The following is a 24,776-nucleotide window of genomic DNA, read 5'->3' as shown; positions in this document are numbered from 1 at the left end:
TGGTTCTGTCTAGCACTTGAGTTTTGTTTTCAACGTGTCTAGTTTCCCCATAGGTTTGAGTCCGAGGACCATGCAAGGCCTTGGTTCTGTCTAGCACTTGGACTTTGTTTTCAGAGTGTCTAGTTTCCCCATAGGCTTGAGTCCGAGGACCATGTAAGGCCTTAGTTCTGTCTAGCACTTGGGTTTTGTTTTCAGAATGTCTAGTTTCCCCATAGGTTTGAGTCTGAGGACCATGCAAGGCCTTGGTTCTGTCTAGCACTTGGGCTTTGTTTTCAGCGTGTCTAATTTCTCCATAGGCTTGAGTCCGAGGACCATGCAAGGCCTTGGTTCTGTCTAGCACTTGGGCTTAGGCTATTAACTTCTCGTTCTAGAGAGGATTTAACGGACTGGACTACCAGGCCCGCGAGAGTTAGCCCCTTGTCAGGTGTCCGAGGTAAATGTCTGACGTTAGAAGCCCCTAGGACCACGTTTCACTTAACAACCCTTCCCACGTAATCGGCGCTTCGAAGTATGGGCCTGAGTGGAGGCTGAGTGACGATAATGACGATGTGTTTTGGGAAATAAGGGGGAAGCTTTCGTGCAACTTGTACCACTGCCACAACGGTCTTTCTGATGGACTCCTGGTGGCAGGAGCTTGACCCCACCGTGATTGGTCGTTGTACTTGCTAACGCTCAAGCTCTTCCCATAGACGGCGCCAATTGTAAGGTCACATTTTTTCAGGCCAGGTCCAAGATGCATGGAACTTTAGACCAGTGAGCCTAATACAATGAATTTGTAAAAAGCGGGCTAAAGAGCTGGGCTTTGGTGTGTGAATGACGACCATCAAGGTATTCCCCATGAGCTAAGTTTAACGGGGAGAATTAGTCATCGGCAAGATCCGAGGAGCTTTTTCTGGTGCTTCTGGTGTGTTGGTAGTCTCCCTCCCCCCCCCTCCTTTTGTTTCTCTTTACTCCCTTTTTTATAGCCGTTTTCTTCCTCCTGACTAAGGTCCCTAGGGTAGATACTTGTCCCATTAGCTACCTCCAGTTGTTGGGAGTGGTTGTAAGAACAGAAAAGTATGGCTGTGTCAGGCACAAGGCACTGAATGCAATAAAGGCAGCCTTCCCTTAGACGCTTCCGTTCTATCTGTTGTCTTTCTCTACTTTCGTGCTTTCCCTGCCCTGTGGAACGATTTGGAGTCTCGCTACTGGTGGTCTGTTACCTCTTTTGCCCTCAGCTATATCTATCCGAGAAGGATTTTTCCATGGCCGAGGAGGGGTTTTTCCATGAACTGGGCCCCTGGCCCAGTATAGATATTGAAATGGGTCTATTAGTCTTTTACCCCCCACATTTATATCATAATGTCATATGAAACAAGTAAATATGAATATTGTATTTTAAATAAATGAAAATAAAACATTTTAATTATAATGATATGAGATCAACAATAATTACTTTAGTTTTTTTTTTTTGGTTTTTTTATTTAATAAGTAAATGAATAAATATAAATTGAAAAAAACATGTTTACCAAATATATATAGAACAAATAATTTATTTGGTTTTTTAAGTAATATCTTATGACATTTTATTTTAATAATCTAAGCATACTGCTAAATTATGATATAATAAAATTAATCATTAATATTTAATTTTTTTAATGAAATTGAGCTGACTCTAACTTCGTTCTTTACCTTCAAACCAATGAATGATAATGATTTTTTATTTTATTTTATTTATTTATTTATTAGAATAATTTTTTTTAATTTTTTAATCTCTTGATTTTTAAGAAAAAAAAAAAAAAACTCTTGATTTTTTAAGTCAAATCTGTAATAAATCACTGGGTAAGTTAATTTTTTTTTTTTTTTTTTTTTTTGAGAAAGGGTAAGTTAATTTATAGTTTTGAAAATTTCAAATGTTTGTTCAATTTCAGAAACAATTTTTTGTTAAAAAAAAAAAAATGTCTAATAGTAATAAGTACTGAAGGAGTAATGCATTTGACACGTTAGAGTAGTTGAAGTGCCAAATGGTCGGTTTGTGTGGACCCCACGGTGATAAAGCAGGAGGTGAGAGATAGCATTGCACGCATCACACTACAAACAACAAAGGAAAAATGTTAAAATCACAATTTTTTTCAAAAACTTTTGCCATATTTTGCTTATGTAATGTAATGTAATGTGTTGTGAAGGCGGGAGTAAAAGTAGCGGGTCTATAAATGAGAACCGTTAATCAAGCCCGAGAAGCATAGAAAAAACGTACACTTAAGAACACACGAGAAAGGCCCAAAAACTGGAAGGAAGCTAATTAAAGAGTTTGGTGTTTTGGAGCCATATGCATGGATAACCAAGCATCAAAAAAAAAAAAAAATATGCATGGATAACCACGAAATAGGATTGAGTCACGTGGACGGTGGAGATCTAACACTCTCTCTCCTCAACCACGTTATAAATGGAGGTCATGGAACATCCATGAAAACTCGTTCAACACAGTTTGATCTTTCCAGCTCTCTGTCTCTCAAAATATCCCAATCCTTCTTTTGCATCAGTCATTAGCTTTTGAAAGATGTCTTGCTGCGGAGGAAACTGTGGCTGCGGAACTGGCTGCAAGTGCGGCAGCGGCTGTGGAGGGTAATAATCTTCTTTAACTTGTTTAAGCTTTCGGGAAATTTTCATCATGTCTGTCTTCTTCTAGCTGTTGTAGAAATTTAATGATGTTTTTTTTTCCCAGTTTATAACCTTTTTTTTTTTTTTTTTGAGCTTAAACGATAGAAAAGTTTATGACTTTTAATTGCGAAAGGGATACGAGTCAGGTTTATAACTTTTCAAAAAATTGACCAATTTGATTCCTAATTACGGTAAATTTTTTAAAATTGACCGAGTTGATTCCTAATTATCAGAATTTTTTTTAAAAAAACTGAACAATTTGAAATAATTTGAGGAAAGGGTGACACAACTTTCTTGTAATATTAAAAAAAAAAAGTTTTTTTTTTTGGGTTAAAAAAAAAAAGAAAAAAAGTTGATCACTTTGTATGAGTGATTTCATTTCTCCAGAATTTTAAGATAAAAAACTCACAAAGTTGAAAGTTGTCTTATGGTCTTGTTGTGGAATATTGTACTTTTCTTTGAGGGGGCTTTTTACCTTCATAATCCATGCCAGTGAAGGGTGTTTTTTTTTTTTTTTTTTAGAGGAAAAATGGAAAGGGTTTTTACTTTTTACTAAAGTGATCTGATGGGTTCTTGAGTATGATTTAAATTAGGAACCAACCCTTGATTTCTTTATATGTTTTGTTGTTTCCACCATCAAAAGATTATATATAACTTGGATCAAACTTTTGTTCTGTAATTATTTATCTCTTGAACATCTGTGAAGTTATGGAATATTTATGAAATTTTGGAATAATGATGGTGCAGATGCAAGATGTTCCCTGACCTGAGCTCAGAGAAGACCACCACCGAGACCCTTATTGTTGGTGTTGCTCCCCAGAAGACGTATGTATTATTTTGTTGCATAATTATGCTTTTGTACTCTCTAATTTTTTAATATTATGGACTAAGGAAATCCTAATGTTGTTGTGATAAATTTGGATTATGCAGACACTTTGAGGGATCGGAGATGGGCGTAGGAGCTGAGAATGGAGGCTGCAAGTGCGGATCCAACTGCACCTGTGACCCTTGCAATTGTAAATGAGAGAGATCCTTAGCCTTTGAAGCAGAGACGACCTTGTCTTTGGAAGCTAATAAATAGAGGATGTAGTTATGTTATATATGTGTTTGTGTGCTGTGTTTCGTGACTTATGACTTATAACGTGTTTCTCTGAGAACTCCTTTTGGAACTCGTATTATAATAAAGTAGCCATGATTGTCTCTGCAAATCTTACTACTAGTCTAAGGTTTGCACTGCATGGGTTCACTCAAACCATGTTTGCTTGGTGTTTAGTAAGTTATGTATGATGGGAGTCTCTGCTGTAATGGACTAATATTTATGTGGGAAGAGTGAGAGTTTTATTAATTTGCCAATGGAAACTCCTTTTCTTCTAGTTTGAGAACTTTACAGTCTTTTGTTTCTTTCTTTCAATGTGGATGGATGATAGACTCTTGATACTGTTACCGATAAGCTTCCGAGTCTAGGGTCAATGAGTAATGTTTATCCACGCCACGACAAACTTTTATTAGATGAAACTTTTATTAGTTTTCATCTGAATTTATCATTGTAACATTTTCTTTTCTTTTTTTAGCTTAAAATGTTTTGTTAAAAATTTTAGAATTTCTGAGATGAAATCTCTTCCCTCGCAAATAGGAGAGCAAGCAAGTCAACAAGACTAGAAACAGTAGTATCTACCAGATTGAGACACTCTGACAGTCTCCCCCTCTGGGACAAAGGAACCGAGTGCCGAAAAAAACCGGTTTTTTTCTTAAGGCTTCAAACTACTAGTAGCATTATAAATATTGTCAATGTAAAATTGATGGGTAATGATAAAGTCAGTGGGTGGTTGGGATGGATAATGAAATGAAGTCGACTTTATCACTTGATTTAATTTCGGCACAGGGCACAAAGCACATCCATCCATAATACACGGTTCAAGCGTGGACGAAGACAAGAATTTTATTATTATTTTTTCAATTTGTATTAAATTTTTTGATATACAAGTATTAAAAACCTCATAGATTCACTTCCCAAAAAAAAAAAAAAAAATTGGTTGCTTGATGTGATACTGATTACAAGTCTTTTTGTAATTTGCACTACAATTATTGATACATTGTTATTAGCATTATTTGAACAATAGGGACAAACTGGGATTTTTAAAACATTTTCCTTCTTTCAATTATTCTTTCAATTATTATGCTCTGGGTAGATATTAAGAGCGTTGGATGGATCCAAAACATTTTCTTAAAAATATCCAAAAAAAATAATAATAATAACAATAACAAAAAGGGTACTAAATCATATCATTTGGGTTTGTTTTGGGCCCAAACTCATTAGATCCTCATTTAGAACAAATTGAATTATATTTTGTCATCTTGGTGTTTTTTTTCCCTATACATTTTATTTCTAAAATATTTTTGTTCAAATTTTCTTATAAATAATGATCTGCATGAGGTTAAAGTAAACTATTTTAGTTATTTACCTATTATGATGTGATTTATTTTATTTTATTTTTTTTGGAGAAGGAAAAGAAAGGGCTGCATTGATAGTTTGTTACTTGGTAACTAATTAATTAATTTGTGTTGGAAATTGAAAGGCTTGGGCTGTGTGCCAGTATTACAATTGTGGCCAAGTCTTTTATTCAGAGTATCAGCATCAAAGAATGTTATCCTATTCTATTTTAGCATCTCAAAAAGTCACTTTATTACTTATATCATACCATTTTACAATACCTCCTCCATCCAAAAATTCTATTTTTATTAAAATATTATTTTTTAATCTTTCTTTATTATTTATTTCTAACCGTTTTTTTTAGACTAGGCGTGATTGAATCACATTTTCCAGGGCTTTCCCAACTGTCATTTTTTTCCCTTTCTTTCTCCCTTAACCTCTGACACTGGTTCACCACACAAAGCCACACACACACACAGAAACCCATGATGCACCGATCAACCTATCCAAACCCATCACCACACACAAACCATCAACAAAGCCACACACATAAACACAAATCACCAAACCATCAATAGAGCCACACACACCGATCAGCAACGGCCACACACACCGAGCCACACACAAACCAGTTGGAGCCAACAACGGCCACCAGGCCCACCACCCAAGCCATCGATCAGTAAACCCAAGCCACCAATCAGAAACCCACGCCGTCGATTTGAAACCCAGGCCATCGAAAATACCCAGAAAAACGCTGATGATCAACCCAAAAAAACATCGAAGCCACATCGATAGGAGCTTGACCCAGATACACCGATCAACCCAGAAAATACCCAAAAAAATGTCAAAGCCACTTCGATCGGAGCTTGACCCATGATACACCGATCAACCCAGAAAAACGCCCAGATCAACCCAAATCCAAAACCCATAAACCATAACCCACGACCCACCATGCCGATCCACCACTTGACCCATGATACACTGATCGGAGCAAACCACACCCACATTGGAACAAACCCATCGAAGCCACATCGAACCCATCGGAGCAAACAGCAATGAAAGAGAGGAAAGGGAGAGGGAGAAAGAGAGAGACGAGGAGGACAGTTGAGAGTGGGAGTTCAGAGCAGAATAAAATATGTATATATTTTTTAGAATACTGTTACAGTACAATTCTAACTTTAGAATTGTACTGTAGCACTATTGCAAAAAAATTTGCAATAGTGGGCTTTACCATTCTTTGATGCAAACGGTTTTAAGGCTTAAAATGCCAAATTGTCCTTAGATTTGGCATTGGCATTCTTCAATGCTAATGCTCAATGGGAATGCTAAATGTCATATGTTGTCTCTATTTAGCATTTGTTTCTTAAAAACCTCTACCATCCGGACTTGTAAGCATTTGCATATGGTATTTACAAAAAATTCTATTTTACCATCTCAAAACTCACTTTATTATTTATACTATACCATTTTACAACACACCCAACATCTCAACTTTTATTTTCCTATTCTACTCATTAAAATAATATATCTACCCAATAAAATAATATATTCCAAAACTATATCTATTCTCTCCCTCTCTCTCCTCTCTCTAATTTTTACCTCTCTTCCACTGAAACCAAACCACCTCCATCATTCAAAAAGGCTATAAAAAAAAAACCACCTGCAAAAATCCAATACAAATCAAACCCAAATGCCAAAAACCTTAACTTTCTCGGAATTTGGCTGATTTCTCAGTAGCCTAGAACTCAAAAAATAAAAACCACTTGCAAAAACCAAATATTAAACAAACCCACTTCCAAATAACTCTCTCTCTGCATCACCTCTCGCCACCAAGAGAAACCCACACCGATTCGAACCCACGCAACCCATGGCAAACCCACAGCCCAACGCCAATCTCCACACCACACCCAAATCACCCACGCCGATCTGAACCCACGCAACCCATGACAAACCCAAATAAAACCCACGGCAAACCCACAGCCCAATGTTGATCTCCACACCACACCTAAACACTGATCACTGCGCCAAACCCCAAACACCGTTCTCCACCCCACCACACTGATCTGCAATGAGAGAGAGAGAAGAGAAATAATGAGTGGGTGGTGGTTTGCCATGGCCAGTGACAGTGGGTCAGGCCATGGTGTGGTGCCTATGGAGTTTTGAGTTTGAAGAGAGGGAGTGAGTGAGGACTGAAAGGAGAGAGAGAATCAGAGATTGAGAGACGGAGAGAGAGATGTGAGACAGAGAGAGGAATTGGCACAATAAAATATTAGTTTTTTTGTTTTAGAATTGTGCTACAGTGCAATTCTAAAGGTAGAATTGCACTGTAGCACTATTGCAAACCCAAAACCCCGTGTAGTGGTGGTAGCGGCAGAGGTAGGCATGGGTCCTCCAATACGATGTCATCTTCCCTATGGCGACAGCGTGGGTTGTGTGGCAATGGTGGTGGAGTGGGTCTGGGTCGGTGGTCTGTAGTAGCGGAGTGGGTTTGTGGTGTAGGTTGATCTGTGATGTGGCATGGTGGTGGCAGTGGATGTGGGTATTCGGTGGTAGTGGATAGTGGGATTTTGATTTGTGTGGGAGTGGGTTTTGGGTCAGTGGGTGGCTGCAACATGGTGGGAGTGGGTCTTAAAGCTCATCTTTCTCATGCTTTGAACTTTGAACTTTGAAGCAATTCCTTGCACAAAGACATATTTCTGGTGGTGGTGTGGAGTTTGGTTTTTGGGTTTTGTTTGGGTTTGGGTTTTAGATTTGTTGTGATTTACTTGGTTGATTTGGGTTTTGCTCAACAATTGTGTGTGTGTTTTCCGGTGTGGGGCATGATGGGTCTATGGTGGGAGGGGCGTGGTGGTGCAATTGTGGGTTATGGGTTATGGGTTTTGTTTGGTTGTGTGTGTGTGTGTGTAGGCGTGGCGGTGGCATGGTTTTTGTGGCCAATGTCGAGTGGTTTGTGTGTGCTTTTTTTTATTTTATTTTATGTGGTTCTTGTGGTTCTTGTTGGTGGGTTTGGTGGTTTTTTTAATGGGTTTGCAAGTTGGCATGATGGTGGTATGGTGGTGGTTGTTGGCTCGTGTCTAGTGGGTTGAATGGGATGTGAGTTGTAATGTTTTAATGCGTTTTGCTAGAGTTGGTTAAGGGAGAGAGAGAGAGGAAGAGGAAGAGAGAGAGAGAGAGAGAAATAGTAAAAAAAAAGAATCATATATTATATAATAAAAGTTGGGCTTAGACGCCGTGGTTGCGCCACTTGGCTTCACAAAATTGCATAAATTTTATTAAATTTTTAGAGTTTTAAAAAACTAAAAAGGAATAGTATACTGGCAGGACTCTAATTCATTCTTATCATTAAGTAGTTTATCTCAAAAAAAAAAAAAAAAACCTACTTCTTTTTTGTATTAACTTAAACGTAAACAAAAAATTTTTTTTTTTTTTAAAAATCTAATAACAATCTAGCTAATAACGTTAACAATTTTTTTGGGATAAAATATACCTATTCTTCTTGATTAGGTAAGCTATTTTTTCTTTTTGTTCATATCAAGTTCTTAACTTCTTCACAACTTAAAATTATCTGATATAAAAATGAGAGTATACTACCAAGACTCTAATTCATTCTTATCATTAAGTAGTTTATCTCAAAAAAAAAAAAAAGTGCTTCATGTCTAAAATAAGTGTATATCTATATATTAAAAAAAAAAAAAAAATTCTTCACATTAACTTTAACGTAAAAAAAAAAAAAAAAAAAAAAAAAAAAAAAATCTAATAACAATCTAGCTAATAACGTTAACTATTTTTTTGGGATAAATTATTTATAAAAAAAAAAAAAATGTAATTAACCTAAACTTCTTGATTGGGTAAACTAAATTTTCTTTTTTGTTCATATCAAGTTATCAACTTCTTCACAACTTAAAATTATCTAATATAAAAGTGGGGTATATATATGGTTGGTGTATTTTTCCCTTTTCCTACTGTATAGTTTGTTGATATTATTTAATCATGACTCGAATTCATTTTTATCATTAAGTAGTTTATCTCAAAAAAAAAAAAGGTGCTTCGTGTCTAAAGTGAGTGTATATCTAAAAAAAAATACTGAAAAAAAAAAAAAATCTAATAACAATCTAGCTAATAACGTTAATGATTTTTTGGGATAAATTATTTATAAAAAAACTAATATGTAATTAAACCCAAACTTCTTGATTGGGTAAACTCCATTTTCTTTTTGTTCATATCAAGTTATCAACTTCTTCATAACTTAAAATTATCTAATATAAAAGTGGGGTATATATACGGTTGGTGTATTTTTCCCTTTTCCTACTGTACAGTTTGTTGATATTATTTAATCATGACTCGAATTCATTCTTATCATTAAGTAGTTTATCTCCCAAAAAAAAAAAAAAAGTGCTTCATGTCTAAAGTAAGTGTATATCTAAAAAAAAAATTACTGAAAAAAAAAAAAAAATCTAATAACAAGCTAGCTAATAACGTTAACGATTTTTTGGGATAAATTATTTATAAAAAAACTAATATGTAATTAAACCCAAACTTCTTGATTGGGTAAACTCCATTTTCTTTTTGTTCATATCAAGTTATCAACTTCTTCACAACTTAAAATTATCTAATATAAAAGTGGGGGCACATATACGGATTGTGTATTTTTCCCTTTTTCTATTGTACAGTTTGTTGATATTTTTATGTATTTGTTGCCTTTTGTTTAAGGTAATTTCCTTATGTTTATTTTTTTGAGGGGCAATTTCCTTATGTTTGATCTAATTTATATGTTAATGGTTTGATCAGATTTAATTATTTTGTTGTCCAATATATATGTAAGTTGTCGTAGTTGTGGGGGCCAGTTAATCAAGAGGTACTGTTAAGGCTGTACTAACTAGGCCTATGGCCCAATCCGAGGACATTAGACCATTCGAGGATGTCCAGATAAGATTATAAGGAGAATGGAGTAAAGAGAAGAGTAGAGATAATATGAGATAAGTCCAACGAATGTCCGAGGAGAAAAGCCATCTCGGCAACAAGGGTCCAAGGTCAGTAAGAGTGCCATATTATCATGGACTTTCTTCGAAGTTACATCACAACTAATAGTTGGACGTTGGATAAGGGGTAAGAAAGGAGAAGGGCAACAAATATCTTCAACAAGTTGCTACCTCCGCATTAAATACCTCCCAACCAACTCTTTAGCCGCATTAATGTGGAGGTGATACCTGAACAGTGGTCAAGCAGTCTTACAGCTACGAGTTGATGGTTTTGGGAGGTGTTGGATGAGACGGAAAGGAGTTCCCCGAATCTAACCTACACGTGTGTGATAGGGATGATACCAAGATTGTAGTATATAGCATGGGAAGATGTACTAAAAAAAGGATGGAAGAGGGAATCACACAATTTTTAGGATAAGACTGTGAACTCTTGTAACTCTGTGGAAAAACAAGACAATATAGTATCATCTCCTCAGGCCACTTCGAGGACAGACTTTCTCATCCTACTTGTGTTTAATAGCCTTAAATCAATAAATTTTATTGTCTTTCTTCTGAAATAAATCTAGTTCTTTCATCCACGCTCTAAAAATTCATTGTTTGGGCTTCTTGGGCTAAAACCCAATTCTATATAGGGTCCAATCCAATTTCAGTCCTTACAGTAGTAAATTCCAATCATAGACTATAAAATTTACATACAATTTTACAATCTATATGGTACTATGTTTTTTTAACCTTGTTTAATTTTCTTCTTGATTTTTTTTTTCAGGTTTGTCAAAAATGATTTCAAGCATCCTAAGAAAGGTTTGTAATCTAGATGTAGAATTTTGCAATTTTTTTTTTTTCATTTACACTAAGTTTATGTATAAAACTGTGCGTTGCATGGAAAAAATTAAAACAAAGGTTTTATTTCTTGAATAGTTCTATCTTTTAAAAGTGACCAATTTTATGTTACTTTGTCTAAAGATTTTAATCATTAATATTATTGTTAACAATATTGCAAATCACTTATATTGTAGATTCATTAGATATAAAATTCATATGCAAATAGTTTGATACAAATAACTACAAATGATATTATAGCACAATTGGCATGTTAGAAGATAATTTTGTATTGAGGTGCTATCATTTTATATTTGATGTACCGATGCAATTTATTCCTTTCGTTTAATAATTATTTATTTGGTATAATAATTATATATATTCTATAAATTTTAACATAAAACTGTGTGATGCACGGACCTTTAACTAGTATCTAAATAAAGTAACAAAAGAAATAAAAGTTGAGATATTGAGAGTATTGTAAAATGGTATGGTATAATTGATAAAGTAGTTTTTTGAGATAGTAAAATAGGATATGATACAATTTTCGGATGGGGATGCTCTAACTATGCGGCCTTTATCAGACAATAACAGCCTTTAACTATGTGGCCTTTAGCATAAATTTGTGTGGCCTTCTATGCCGAATCCGCCTCTAATGAAATTCAATTATTTCACTATAGCTAGCCTTAAGTCACTATAAATATAGTTCATTGTTATCAAGGACACATATATGTAACATATCAAACATACAATATTACATTGAGTACGTTGGTATGTGGCTGATCACTTGACAATTATATATATATATATATATATATATTAGTCAGCTACACACCCACTAAATCTATGTAATATTGTAAATTTTGATATGTTACATATATGTGTATTCTAGATAACAATCCTATATATATAGTGACTTAAGGCGCTAGTAGTCTTGGTGTATAAGTGAAATGATTGAATTTCATTGGAGGCGGATTCGGCATAGAAGGCCGCACAAATTTTAGCTAAAGGCCACAATTGTAAAATTTGGCACACAACCCAAGTCTTTCAATTTCCAACATATTGGTTATTTTCTTTGTTTTATAACAATTTTGGGAATATATATTGTTTTTGTAAAAATTTATATCTCTTGTTTACCAAAAAAAAAATTATATCTCTTTAGTTAATAGATATTTTTTTAATAAGTAATGAAAACATTTATTGAAAAGAAAAAGAAAGTAAAACCTTCCATGTATATCGTTGATATACCAGATAGGAGTTTAAATGAACCAAACTATTTGTAAACAATTCGAACTCAACTCGTAAGGAAATTTTTTTTTGCATATGTTTGTTTATTTATTAAACAAGCCAAATCCAAGCCCAAATTTGGGCTTGATTATTGAATGAGTCAAGTTCGAAGATAGTAATGTGTTTGTGAACAAGATGGTGGGTGTGAGACTTGATTTAAATCTATATAATATAATATTATATATATATATGTATATAATTTTTCAATGTTGGTAAATCTAATTGTAATAATTTTCATAAGAAAAATCATTATATCTGTAAGGGTAGGTTTCGGTTCCTCAGCCTAAAAGATGAATGGATTAAGGCTCAAAGAGCCAAATACAATGAATTTGAAAAGAGTGAGTTTAAAAGCTAGGCTTCAATGGATCACACAACATGCACAGTAAATTAAAAATAGTAAGAAAGTAAAGAAAAACAGGATCTGTGCAAAGAAAACCTTCCTGGGCAAAATCCGAGGAGAGTGGTCCTTATGTATATTTCTTTTAAGTTGGGATGCAATTTCAATTCTTGTTACTACAATGTTTTCTCAACAGATTTTTCGATCCCCTCTCCCTGGAGGGTCTCTTACATTATATAGTTTCCTTTAGATGATCTTGGCCCTTCATTTGTTGATCGTCCAGGGTATTACTTGAGTGCTTGTCCCATCAGACACTTTCCTACACCCCTTTTGAGTTGCGGCAGCCAAGGTAACATTATTCAAGGGTCTTCTCTACATAAATGCAGCCAGGAGGTTTGGTGGAATGTATTAAATGTGGTGGCAGCTACCATCCCTTCAGTCATATCAGGGCTAACCCCTTCTCCGAAACTCTTTCTCTACAGTATGACCTCCTCTGGTAACATGCCACTGATGTGGCCTTACTGTCCGAGGGTGTGACTTCCTCAGCGCGATAATAGTCCCCTCGGCCATGGGTATGACACGTGGTGCAATTACCTTATTTAAATTCCTATACCACTATAATTTTCACTACAATTTATTAATTCAGTGGATATAAAATTTTAGTCATAGTCTTTACCATTAATGGGAATAGAATAAGTTAATCAACTAGCTTTTTTTTTTTTTTTTTTGAGAATTATACGGCACCGGGACCCCAGAGCCTTTTGGGCCTTAGGCCCAAGTTGAACGGTATGTCCCACGGATCCTGACGCTCATGTCAGGTAAACTGGGCTTAAGACCCACCAGGGCCATGAAGGCAAAATCCCGCAGTGTTAGGTCAAGTCCAAAGCCTGTTGGGCTGGTCTTCGAAAAAGGTACTTATCCCCTTGTTGCTGTGAGGTTGCTCGGCGCGTCCATCTCCTATGAACATGGGTGCTCGAGAAGGTCCTATCCTGGATGCTCAGTGACCCCTTGGCAAATCCAGCCGTCGAACATCATCTCTCCCCGGGAGTAGGAACCAGTCTCAATGCCACTCACACCACACTCCCAACTAAACATCCACTTAGCGATAACAATATTGGACCTCCATTTCCACTAGCCTTAACAGTAATCATGATTTTCCCACTGATTTTGAACTATAAATAGACGAAGCCAAGAAGAGGAAAATGTTGTTGATGTTCTGAAAGGAAAGCCTTAAATCTAGAGTAAGAACTACAAAGAGGGGGGGGGGGGGGAAGGCAGTCCAGTGGTTGTAGAAAAATTGCTAGGTCTCTAAGTTAGAATCACCCAGAGTAGGAAAATCATAGCCCACATTATAAGTATATTGTGAGCCCAAGAGCGAGACTGACCCATTAAGCTTGTTTGAGGCGCGCACAAGAATGAAGACTTTGAATATCATTAAAAAAAAAAACTTGGCAATTTTGTTGCTCAAACTAGCTCTTGTTTGACAATTAAATGAACCAAACTAAAATATGTAATCTAGGTCGTAGATAAGGCAGTCCAGTGGTTGTAGAAAAATTGCTAGGTCTCTAAATTAGAATCACCCAGGGTAGGAAAATCATAGCCCACATTATAAGTATATTTTGAGCCCAACAGCGAGATTGACCCATTAAGCTCGTTTGAGGCGTGCACAAGAATGAAGACTTTGAATATCATTAAAAAAAAAAAAACTTGGCAGTTTTGTTGCTCAAACTAGCCCTTGTTTGACAATTAAATGAACCAAACTAAAATATGTAATCTAGGTCGTAGATAAGCCCAAACCTGGCTCATGTCTGAAATAAAATTAAAAGAACAATAAAGAACATTTGATATTTGGCTCGACTAGTTCAGCAAAAGGATATTTGGCCTGATTAGTTTAAAGTCCTAGTGTATGTTTGGATTGCATTGAAAACAGCAGACGCGCACGCCTGCATTTTTTTGTGTGGGTCCGTGTACTGTTCAAAGGACCCGCAAGTACGGATTTCAGCAAATTTTTCTTTAAATTCACACATTTAAAAATTATTTTGCTACACTGTTTTTAGTTTTCAATTTTCAGCAATAAACGATATTCAAATAGACCCCTACCCCTAGTAGTAGGAAAGCTAATAGAAATACGTTTGATAATTGGCCTGACAAGTTTGAAGTCCTACTACTAGTAAAGCTAATAGAGATATAGTCATATAAAGTTTGAAAATATAGTATATTGAATTTTAAATATTTTTAGTGGATAATTCGTGGAATTATTGTTTCTTCTTTATTTTTTATTTTATTTTTTTAATATTAAAAAAAAGTAAGATTTTACAATCCTCAAATCATTCCTATGATCGAGGAGTCTCCATAATCCTACACAAGATGGCGGTTATAATTATTAAAAAAAAAAAAAGGTTTTACAAGCACAAAATAGATAATAAATGATGTTATGAAGTATGAAGTGAAAATGGGTTGTCAATTATCATATTTTGGAGAGAAATGGTCCGATGTATCACCTAAATCACAATCCTCTAAATAATCGCTTCATAAGCTATCTAATGCATTTACCACAAGGCCAAACAGAATGATTTCATTTTTAAGATGTGAAATGCATTTACCACAAGGCCAAAGTTGTTTGTGTAGGCTTGGACTCTGAACCCTCTAACACAACATGAAGTTAACTGAGCAACTAATGTGCGACCAACAAAGTTTGAATCTTTTACCTCTAAGACTATGTTACAGGATATAACAAAGGTGCATGAAACACATAAATATTATGTTACAGGATATAACAAAGGTGCATGAAACACATAAAGAAATATTAAACAAACTCGATCATAAGTAAGAAGTGAAATTCCAGGACATGACAAATCATCATATCCGATCAAGTCAGTAGTTTGAAGTACTATCCAGAGCAAGGCTATTGATTTAACTTGTAGATGTCTGAACTACTGGGTGATGAATCTTCTAGTCTATCAAATATTCCTCTGGCAGCTTTGCTGAACAAGTTATAAACCTATAGAATTTTTGAGTAGATTAGTAAATTGGTTATCTTTTAGGACCAAAACTTGTGTCATTCTTTATTCACATTAATATATCTACCTGCTTGGATGAAAGGCCAATCTTCTCCAAATCGCTCAACTGCAACAGGTGAAGTACTAAGCATTAATAATATCAATATAAGTGAGTTCCAAGCCCAAAGCTTACAGACTTGTCTTACCGATTTTAAAGGGCTTGTTTCCCTGAGCTCAAGTATGTATTCTGCCATTTTCAATCCAATCCCCTAAATTAAATTCAAGAAATATATCAGATTTGTCACACTCACATTAGAAACTATGGATAACACTGTCACTATAATTAGCTAACATATATACCTTTAACTCCAGTAGCTCCTCTCTGCAATCACAGAAGTCAATTGGCAAACTCAGAACATTTGCGTATGAAGAATATAATAATAAATACGTGTTAAGAAATGTCAAACAGAAACCAACAAATAACTGAACTTACTTGCTGGCTGTATTTAAGAAACCAATATACTCCTGAATAAGAGAGGTCTGCAAAGAAATTTTACAGAGATGAGAAATCACATTTTTAAGAGCCCGAGGAGAAACACTATGGTGTAAATCTTTTTATATACCTTCAAATTGGAGCTCCTTGCATGGAATTTATCAAGTGAGGGGCCAACCATTTCCGACTTGTTTGGAGATTTCAAAATACAAGGTCTTTGGGGAGTAACTGGCTCAAACAAAGCTGGGCATAATTGATCTGTGGATGAGCGTTCATTAAGGGGCTTTTGATTTACATTGTTTTTTATGGGAGAGAGAGCTTTTCTCACAGAACTCTGCAGTTCATTTTTCGTCACGCAAGAATGCATTTGACAATTACCAGGCAAGAATGTATTTGACACAGGCACAATTCCATCAGCAGAAGCCTCAATCGCTTCTATATTTGACTTATCAGCAATCTCCCCAGTCTGCAATAGAAGAATGATAATATGCATATAAGTTAAAATTTTATATAGTTTTGCTTCTCTGCATTAAATATGAAGAAAACTTAAACTAGATGTGTTTCAGCATATTCTTATCTTCACCTAGAGCTGTATCTATTTACACTCCTTTCATTGAAATCACTAACAATGACCATCAACATACCAAAATCTGTTTTGAAATTTCTAACTCAAGATTACACAAGGCTGATGTTAATATGTTATATGCTCTTCATGAATAGAAGGCCTTAGGTGGCCCTTTATTTTCTTTTCAAATGTTATGCTCTTCAGTCATCTGTAGGAATGACAATTAAGCTGTTGTGGTTCTGTAGCTATCAGTACAAGGCGCATCTTACAATTTCAGATTCTTACCTCCAAGCAAGCATCGGCCAGACCTTCGTTGTTGTTTAAATTTATGAAAGGCACGGGAGCAAACCTGCACATATATTGAACAAATTAGGCAATCGGAATGTTACTTATCTTAATCTGTGAAAGGTTCAATCAATCATCCATACCTTTCTTTTGCCTTAGAAGCACCTTGTTTGGTACTACCCTTTGCTTTCACAGAGCTGGGATAAACACTGGCTTTCTTAACAGAGCTCAATGAACCCAGAGTTTTGCTCGTAAAAGGAGAATTGAATGGTCCAATTCGTTGTGCACTCTTTGTCTTGCCTCTAGAGTCAAGCCAAGCAAGCAGTTTGGCCTCCATGTCCATTCTAACCTTTGGGGTCTCTAGCTTATGTGATGAAGGTACAAAATTGGATACGTGCCTTGACCGAGCAGCCAAGCTCACAGTATGAACAGATTCCTGGTACTCTCCTGGATTCTATTATCAAAGAAAATAATTTCCCTTAAAAAACTTTAATACGCTTAAAAATTGCAGGGTCAACAACATGAAATGGAAAAAAGAAAAAGAAAAAAAAGAAGGAATAATTGCTGAGACGAAGTCCATACCAGGCAAGCAACCATTAAAGCACGGCTTATCCCACCAAGTGAGTCTTGCAATATACGGGTCAATTTGCTTTCTCTATAGGGCACACGGGTTTTGTTATTATTCAGTGCATAAATCACATTGGACAATGCAAACAAAGACTGGTTGATCTTGGCACTCTCTAGGAGACGAATTCCTTCATTGCAGGTCCTTCTATTATCTTCATTACCTGTTTAAATTACAGGCAGAATTACACAAATCAAAATTTGGGAAAGACCAGAAATAAACCCCTCTTTTAGTCTTACGTACAGCTGAGCTATGACCCTCTAATTGCACAACTTAAAAGGTGAGGAAATAACCTGCCAAGTCTATAAGGTTCAGCTTCCCAGTAACAACAGCCTCAGAGCCATCACCACAAGGAGTAGAAACGGCAATCACTAGCACCCCATGGCTCCTACTAGAGACATCGTTAAGCCCGGTGTGCGCGACTTTCCTCCTCTGAATCCCACAAGAAAATGTCTCATAGAATTCAGACATCGACTTCACAGGGACCTGAGATAGTCCGCGGAGATGAATTTGCCCGTTTTTATCATCCAAAACTGCAATTTCCTTCCCCTTGAGCTCTAAAAGATCGTAGCACCTGTCCATATAGACCTCATAGTACGAAATCTCTGCTGTGCTTCCTGTGCTTTGGCACATTGTGAGAATTGTAGACATGGCCAGCGGCATTAGACCTGGATCCTCATCAGTACCCTACAACAACATCAAGGAACAAAATAACCATAATGAAAGGAAAATTTGTGAAAAAAAATTTAATCTTTAAGAGGTTTCCCCCCTGGTTTTCTCTGGAAACAAACAGAAAACAACATGGGATTTTTCTTTGTTTTAACAAACCTGCATAGTATAAGTCTTTCCACTACCGGTAGCACCATAGGCAAACACAGTGGCATTGTAGCCACGGAAAATACCCGGAATCAAAGGGCTAACTTCCCTGTAAAAGATCTGACTCACATTGTTGTCCTCTTGGCCAAAGAAAGAGTCCAACCTATAACATTCGTTTCGGCTACACCCAAAAGCAAAACCAACCCATGATCAAAATCAAAGACTAAAACCCCATAAAAGAATTTGATTGAAAAATTCCAAGAACTGTTTTACCTGGTATCTTTATCTTTGAGGTAAACAGCTACTTCTTCACTGGAGGACTCGCATTCTTGATCAAGAACGGAAATGCACGGTTTCGGGTCATCGTTCTTGCCAGAAATTTCGTGAAAGAGAAAGGGACGTACCCTTACAATGACTCTGACCTTGGAGATCGAATAGTTCGTGGACTTTGTAGGAGTAGAACACTTAACGGTTTGATTTGCCATGAATTCAAACAGAAAGGTTTGGATTTGAGAGACAAGACACAGAGAGAGAGAGAGAGAGAGTTGTTGGCAGAGAGAGGAAAGAAGATGGAGAAGACAGGTTTTTGGTTTTCTTGGAAACTGGAAGCACTAGATCAACGGAAAGAGGGGATAGAGATAGAGAGTAAGGATTTGAAATTATTTGACCGTTGGGACTTGTGAGGACTATATAGTATAAATAAACCGTTTCCAAGAGACTTTTAGAAATTGGGCTTTTTTTTCTTTTTTTTTTGGGGTTCGTTTGAATTTGTCTGGGGGGTCACGGCCTTGCCGTTGGGCTAAAGGGTCCACAAGGGTTCTAATTATTACAACTGCTCCTAAAACAAGGATAAAATGCGAAAAAGCCTCTTGTCAGTTTGCAAATTGACCCTTGTGCTATCTTTTATTTTTTAAACCCTTGTGTTTGGCCATTAAGGTTTAATTATTGTCTAAATCGACCATCTCAGTTTTGTAAAATAAAATTGATAGAAAATGGCTGTGTTATATGCATACTTTTTTTTTTTTTCACTTTACTCTGAAAAAATGCATAATATGACCATTTTCTATAGAAAAATGTTTAAATTATTACAAAATTTACAACATAATCTTACAAACTAATGTTTTGTTTTAATTAAAAACCCTATGTGAAGATATTTTTCATTTTTTTTTTTTTTTTGTGTTTGGTAATATCAGAAAGAAATTGGTAAAAAAAAAAACTATATTTTAACTTCCCTTATTTAGCTTGGTATGAGATAAAGTTATTTTCCAATAAAATTTTTTGGACAACAACTATATCTTATGTGAAGTTAAATTAAAATAAAAACTCTATCCCATGCGAAATAAGGAAAGTCAATAAATAGTTTTTCAGCTCATTTTAAGGTTATTACCAAACATAGAAAAATATAATAGTTTTCTAGAAAATACTTTTTGAAAAATGATTCATGTTCCAAAAAATATTAATATGGAAACAAACACAGATATTTAGTGTTTGAATGACTTTTTGTAGTTAGTGACGCATCAATTTGTATTTTTTTTTTTTTTGAGAAACCATACTCATTGGTGTTTATCATTAAGCTAGAAAATCATCAATGACAAAATGTAAAATGTCTAGTGAAACATCTTTCATCCAAACAAATAAAGAAAAAAAAAGTCTAACTCTTTGTGGTAAGGCATGGGCTACAACATTGCCCTGCCTCCTAACGTGAAAGAAAGATCGGGTTTGTAACAAACCCGAAATAGACATAATGTCTTTAACAAGATGTTTTATGCGGGAGAGAGAGAGAATTTTTCTTAAAAAAGGCCCTTAATAACAACTTCAAAGTTACCTAATTTGTAAAAATTGTAATATTCCTAATATCAATTGTTAATGGGAGTTTACGAAATTAAAATTAAAATAGAGGGACCAATTTAGATGGTTCTTAAACTTCAGTTCAAGGTAAAAAAAAATACAAAATTAATAACGTGACCCCAAGGACTCTTTGCATTTTGGGCCATAAACAATAGAAGGGTCAAAAATGTAAAATTTCAAAATATATGATAGGGTTTAAGAGGCCCGAACCTTTCGTGATTGTTGTATCTAAAAGCCGCGAAAGCAGAGCTCTTAAACCCTAAAGGCCTAAACCTCCGAAGAATTATTGAATCGAAGATGGACAAGAACATGATAGCAGACTTGGAGTCTCTTCCTGAATCAGATAAGGCTCGAATGTCTACTCTGATCGAACAGCTTCAGATTCGCGACAGGTTCGCTCTTTAAAATTCCCAACTGTTGGGACTCACTTTTTTGTATTTGGCAGTGTTGAAAAAAGACCAAATTCTAATTGTGTTGCATAGGTTATTTGGTTTCAATGAGTTTTGAAAGTTGTATTGAGTTATTTTCGTTTAGTTGAGGAATATTTTGATATGGGTCAGTGGAAACATATGGTTTAACAAGTTTACAACCAGAGTACTAACTTGTTGACTTACAGGCTTAATGGGAAATAAGGCTGATGCTTCTATAAATGGTAGTGCATATTGTTATATGGTAGATTGGGTGTGTTCTACCATATTGAGGCGTGCATTTAAGTTATTTGTTTTTTGGGGTTTGTGATAATTGTTGTGGATTTAGGTAGTGATATGTGGGTGCTTATTTAATTGGAGTTCTCAGGACTAAACATTTAGATTGATGTTCCAACTTGTAGACATCAAGGTTGATATGCTGAAATAAGTTACTGGGTTAGTGTTATTATTTTTGTTATGATTAGTTTATAGGAGTCCATGAAAAGAAAAAAGACTTATGTTGTTGGGGGATGCCCATTAATATGGGGACTTCCCGGGGTCTGAATTGCAGAAGTGTATTTCCTTCTCCAGGGCAGTGAAAAGAAACAATATGAAGTAGAAAGATACTTGGTTGTCAATCCAACTAATTGCCTTAAAGATATTGAAATTGAAGAAGTTTGAAGAAAAAGTTCTTAAACCATGCCATTTTGAGGTTATCTATGCTATATTCTGTCTGATTTGTCACATCAACGTTGATCTATAAGCCAATGATATTCAGAGAATTGAATTAGTTGTGCATTTGATAGTTTGACATGGTTTACATGGCACTAGAAATGCAAATAGCAAAGAGTCCGGGGAAAGACAGATTAAATACCAAAAGATTAAAGATTTGTGGTCTAGTTTTGATGTGGGTTTTCTTGGAACCTTTCATAGGTTATTTTAGTGATTATTGAGTCTTAGTATTATGTTTTTAGGTTAAAAAAGTTTAAATTGAGTTTTACTAGAATAAAGCCTATTTGGTAATTTCCAGATTTCTGGAATGGGCTGTCCTTGGCTATTCCAAAGGCCTATGAGTCTTATTTTATTTTTTTGAGTCATTTTCCTATTTTGTTTAGATGTTATCTAGTCCTTTTTGTTTGTTATTAGTAGTCCTAGTCATTCTAGGAAATAGATTATTTAGAACACTAGTCCTGCTTGAAAATACTCAATACACAATGACAGAGAATAAGAATACAATAAGATTCTGAGTCATCTGCCTCGAAGAATGTGATCTCCACTTCATTCTGGCAATAACAGTGGCTTCTCCATTTAAAATGTACTGCACCCTCTTCTTGAAATCGTTGCTGTGTATGAAGATTCCATTCCAAGTACATTCCCCAACGCTTCTTCTTTTCATTCCCATTGGTAGTAGCTGCAGCAACAGCAGCAGTACTAGAGTCTTTGTTTTCACCTTCTTCAATCACTTTGTCCTCAGCCATTTCTTTTCTACCACTACCATAATATTAACAAACGACACTCCGTAAGAGAAATTGTCAAAGAGACGAGCTCCCTTTACACACTCAACACAGAGATGAGCTCCTTTTTTACACTCCCTAAGGCTTTATTGTAGTCAATAATATTCATAGTGAGATTGCTTCTAACAACATTCCATCAGCTTGTTTTAAGCTTTGAATGTGTGATTGCCTTCTTCTACCTAAGTGTGATTGTTAGTGTTTTTCTATCTTATTTCTTGTTCTATTCCCTGTTTTAACACCAAACAACCATCAACATATTCAAAATTCAATCTTTTCTTTACCTAAATGCTTAAACATTTATCCTTATTCAAGAGCCCTTCAAGATCTCATCAAGATATCTAATTTAGTACCAAATTCTTATAGATCCTACATCAACTAGTTCCAAGGAAGAGTTGATATCTTCATAGTTAAACCCTTCTTTCCCTGCCTTTAAACTCATATTGTGCTTGTACGCAATCAACGGAGGCCTTCGGCCTTCCTGACATATGATGCAACGTCTTTAACAACATGCTCTTCCTTTGTTTTTCCTTTAACAAGTAATCAATCTACTTTGTTTTTTTATATGTATGTATCTGTTACCTGATATATCAGCTGATGGCATGTGCAACATGTTTCCCTTGGTTCTGACCTCTATCGTTTTATATACATGGTTCAGTATGTCTTCTAATCTCCATGGCCTTGGAAAAGTCTGGATTATATAATTATGATCCAAAATCGTCTATGGAATTTATCAATACTGAATGTGTTATGTATAGACAGTTATGTATAGACAGAATATCACAGCCCTAACTACAACTGCTTCAAAATACAGACATTTAAGTAGCATATTATTCCCAGAGTACTGTAGATTTTACATTGACCTTGTGCTGAGAGATGGCTGTGTAGAGTTTTAATTAATTACTTGATTAATGTGGCTGCTCAATTTAGCAGTCTGTTTATAAAGCCTTACAAAGGCCATGTGCTGCAGAAGGCTCTCTTTGTTTGATGATTCTTCCATTCTCAGATAATTCTAAGATATGATGTCTGTTTTACTATAAGCAAGGATTATACCGCATCAGCACACAAATACAAATTTATACTTCTTGTTGGAACTTATTGATCTACTTCATGTAATTGATTTTGGTTTCTGACTATAGAATGCCTTGTGTGTTATCCAGTTACTTCAGTTTTGAATTCTGATACCAAGTAGAAGCTACAGTAAACTTATTATGATGTTTGAGTGTTAAGGCCTCTGACTCTTTCATATTGTCTTCTTGATCAAAACAAATTGCAGTCTAAGGATGTATAATTCATTGGTGGAGAGATGTTTTACGGACTGTGTGGATACTTTTCAACGCAAATCCCTAACCAAGCAAGAGGAGACGTGTGTGCGTAGGTGTGCTGAGAAGTTCCTGAAGCACTCAATGCGTGTTGGCATGAGATTTGCAGAGCTAAACCAAGGAGCACCTACAACTGATTAAGTTGTTTCTGAATAACTTAGGCGTACAACTCTTGTAAGACCCTGATATGGTCTTCTTAAAAGTTCAGTTTTTGTTGCTCATTAATGTTACTCCCTTTCCATGATAAGAAGACTGATTAGTCTGTTCATGCCCACTGGGTTTGGCAATCAACAGGATATGAACAGATTTATACATATATATTTATATATGTTCCATATAATCTGGGAAAGGAATGAATCAAAACTTAATTTGAGTGCCTCCCAATTTTGCTGATTAAGAGGATTGTAGTGTCTAGTTCCATTTTACCAGCTCGTTGTTTAGCTTTATTGAAATAGCTGCTTCAGCAGTCTGTTGAAGGCTTGCAAGTTAAGCATTTAATATTATGTAGTTCCTGTGATTGATAAATTAAATTCGGCTAATTCAAATTTTTTGGATACCAATACTTGCCGGAATCAGTAATCTCCTCCTCCCATTCTTGATATTTAATCTACTCTTACAATTAAATTTTTGTTGGAATTATCTTAAGTACGTCTCAGCCAGGAGAATGTTGATCTTGGAGTCAAAACCAACCTGCTACTATTAATTTTTTTGCTATATGCGCTTTTATTCTCTCTTCTGACAAACTGAATATATCTATATAAAAACCATACCAGTGTCAACCGCCTAGATATTTGGAGTTAGTTTTGGTTCATGTCTCTGGCTTAGTGCCCTCTATAATGGAATAACATGATTGGCTTGGTTACTGCCGGCAGCTCAAGCTGCAGTTGGAATAAATTGTTGGAGAGGGTTGTTGAGAAGTTGAGCGAAAGACCCGTGACTATGTGGGCGTACCTTATATTGAGTGCAGATGCAGAACTGATTTCATAGGTGCTATACTTTTCTTTTTGTCATACTTGTAGGCAGGGTAATACAGTAGCTCATAGTTTAGCAAGATCAGCGTGTAAGTTTTCGCATTTTCATGCTTGGATGGAGGACTTACCCTCTGATATTGTTTCTATGTACCTTTCTGATCTTCCTTAATATATTCCTCCCCCCCTCTTTCTGGGGTGGCTTCTCAAAAAAAAAAATGATAATTCAGGGACTTGGGTTAGAGCAGGGCAGCAATTTTTCTTTGGGATACACATTTTTAAGTTAGGGATGGAGGATTTGAATCTTATAAATCTTTGTTAAAAACACCAGACTTAATGAAATACAAGGCTAGTGCCGGCTACACTTTATATAAGCAAAGCAAAAGTAAAAATAGTACTTTTTTTTAAAGCACATGAAAAAAGTGGCACTGTTTTTACTTTAAC

At 35.5% G+C, this 24,776-nt stretch overlaps 3 protein-coding genes across 4 annotated transcripts; 2 read left to right on the top strand and 1 right to left on the bottom strand.

The window, feature by feature from the left end:
- Positions 1-2,356: 2,356 nt before the first annotated feature.
- Positions 2,357-4,022, top strand: LOC126691603 (metallothionein-like protein type 2). Its single transcript, XM_050386643.1, has 3 exons — positions 2,357-2,604; positions 3,388-3,465; positions 3,571-4,022. Exons 1-3 carry the CDS (start codon positions 2,540-2,542, stop codon positions 3,662-3,664), a joined length of 237 nt encoding a protein of 78 aa, XP_050242600.1. The 5' UTR covers positions 2,357-2,539; the 3' UTR covers positions 3,665-4,022.
- An 11,028-nt stretch (positions 4,023-15,050) lies between these two features.
- On the bottom strand, positions 15,051-18,939 carry LOC126691602 (kinesin-like protein KIN-10B). Of its 2 annotated transcripts, XM_050386641.1 has the most exons (13): positions 18,550-18,939; positions 18,289-18,457; positions 17,754-18,147; positions 17,418-17,623; positions 16,979-17,289; positions 16,836-16,899; positions 16,364-16,451; positions 16,116-16,243; positions 15,986-16,032; positions 15,853-15,874; positions 15,699-15,761; positions 15,581-15,619; positions 15,051-15,494 (listed from the first exon to the last, which is right to left on the bottom strand). In XM_050386641.1, the coding sequence occupies exons 1-13, from the start codon at positions 18,759-18,761 to the stop codon at positions 15,399-15,401; spliced, it is 1,839 nt and encodes a 612-aa protein (XP_050242598.1). In that variant the 5' UTR covers positions 18,762-18,939; the 3' UTR covers positions 15,051-15,398. The 2 variants fall into 2 exon arrangements, with proteins under 2 accessions (XP_050242598.1, XP_050242597.1); XM_050386640.1 differs by having other exon boundaries at positions 16,116-16,451; positions 18,550-18,938.
- A 1,393-nt stretch (positions 18,940-20,332) lies between these two features.
- Positions 20,333-23,761, top strand: LOC126691601 (mitochondrial import inner membrane translocase subunit Tim9). Its single transcript, XM_050386639.1, has 2 exons — positions 20,333-20,516; positions 23,319-23,761. Exons 1-2 carry the CDS (start codon positions 20,422-20,424, stop codon positions 23,503-23,505), a joined length of 282 nt encoding a protein of 93 aa, XP_050242596.1. The 5' UTR covers positions 20,333-20,421; the 3' UTR covers positions 23,506-23,761.
- The last annotated feature ends 1,015 nt before the right edge of the window (positions 23,762-24,776 follow it).

The sequence above is a fragment of the Quercus robur genome, chromosome 7 (assembly GCF_932294415.1).
Source record: "Quercus robur chromosome 7, dhQueRobu3.1, whole genome shotgun sequence".
Taxonomy (NCBI): Eukaryota; Viridiplantae; Streptophyta; class Magnoliopsida; order Fagales; family Fagaceae; genus Quercus; species Quercus robur.
This window is presented reverse-complemented; position numbering and strand designations above follow the sequence as displayed.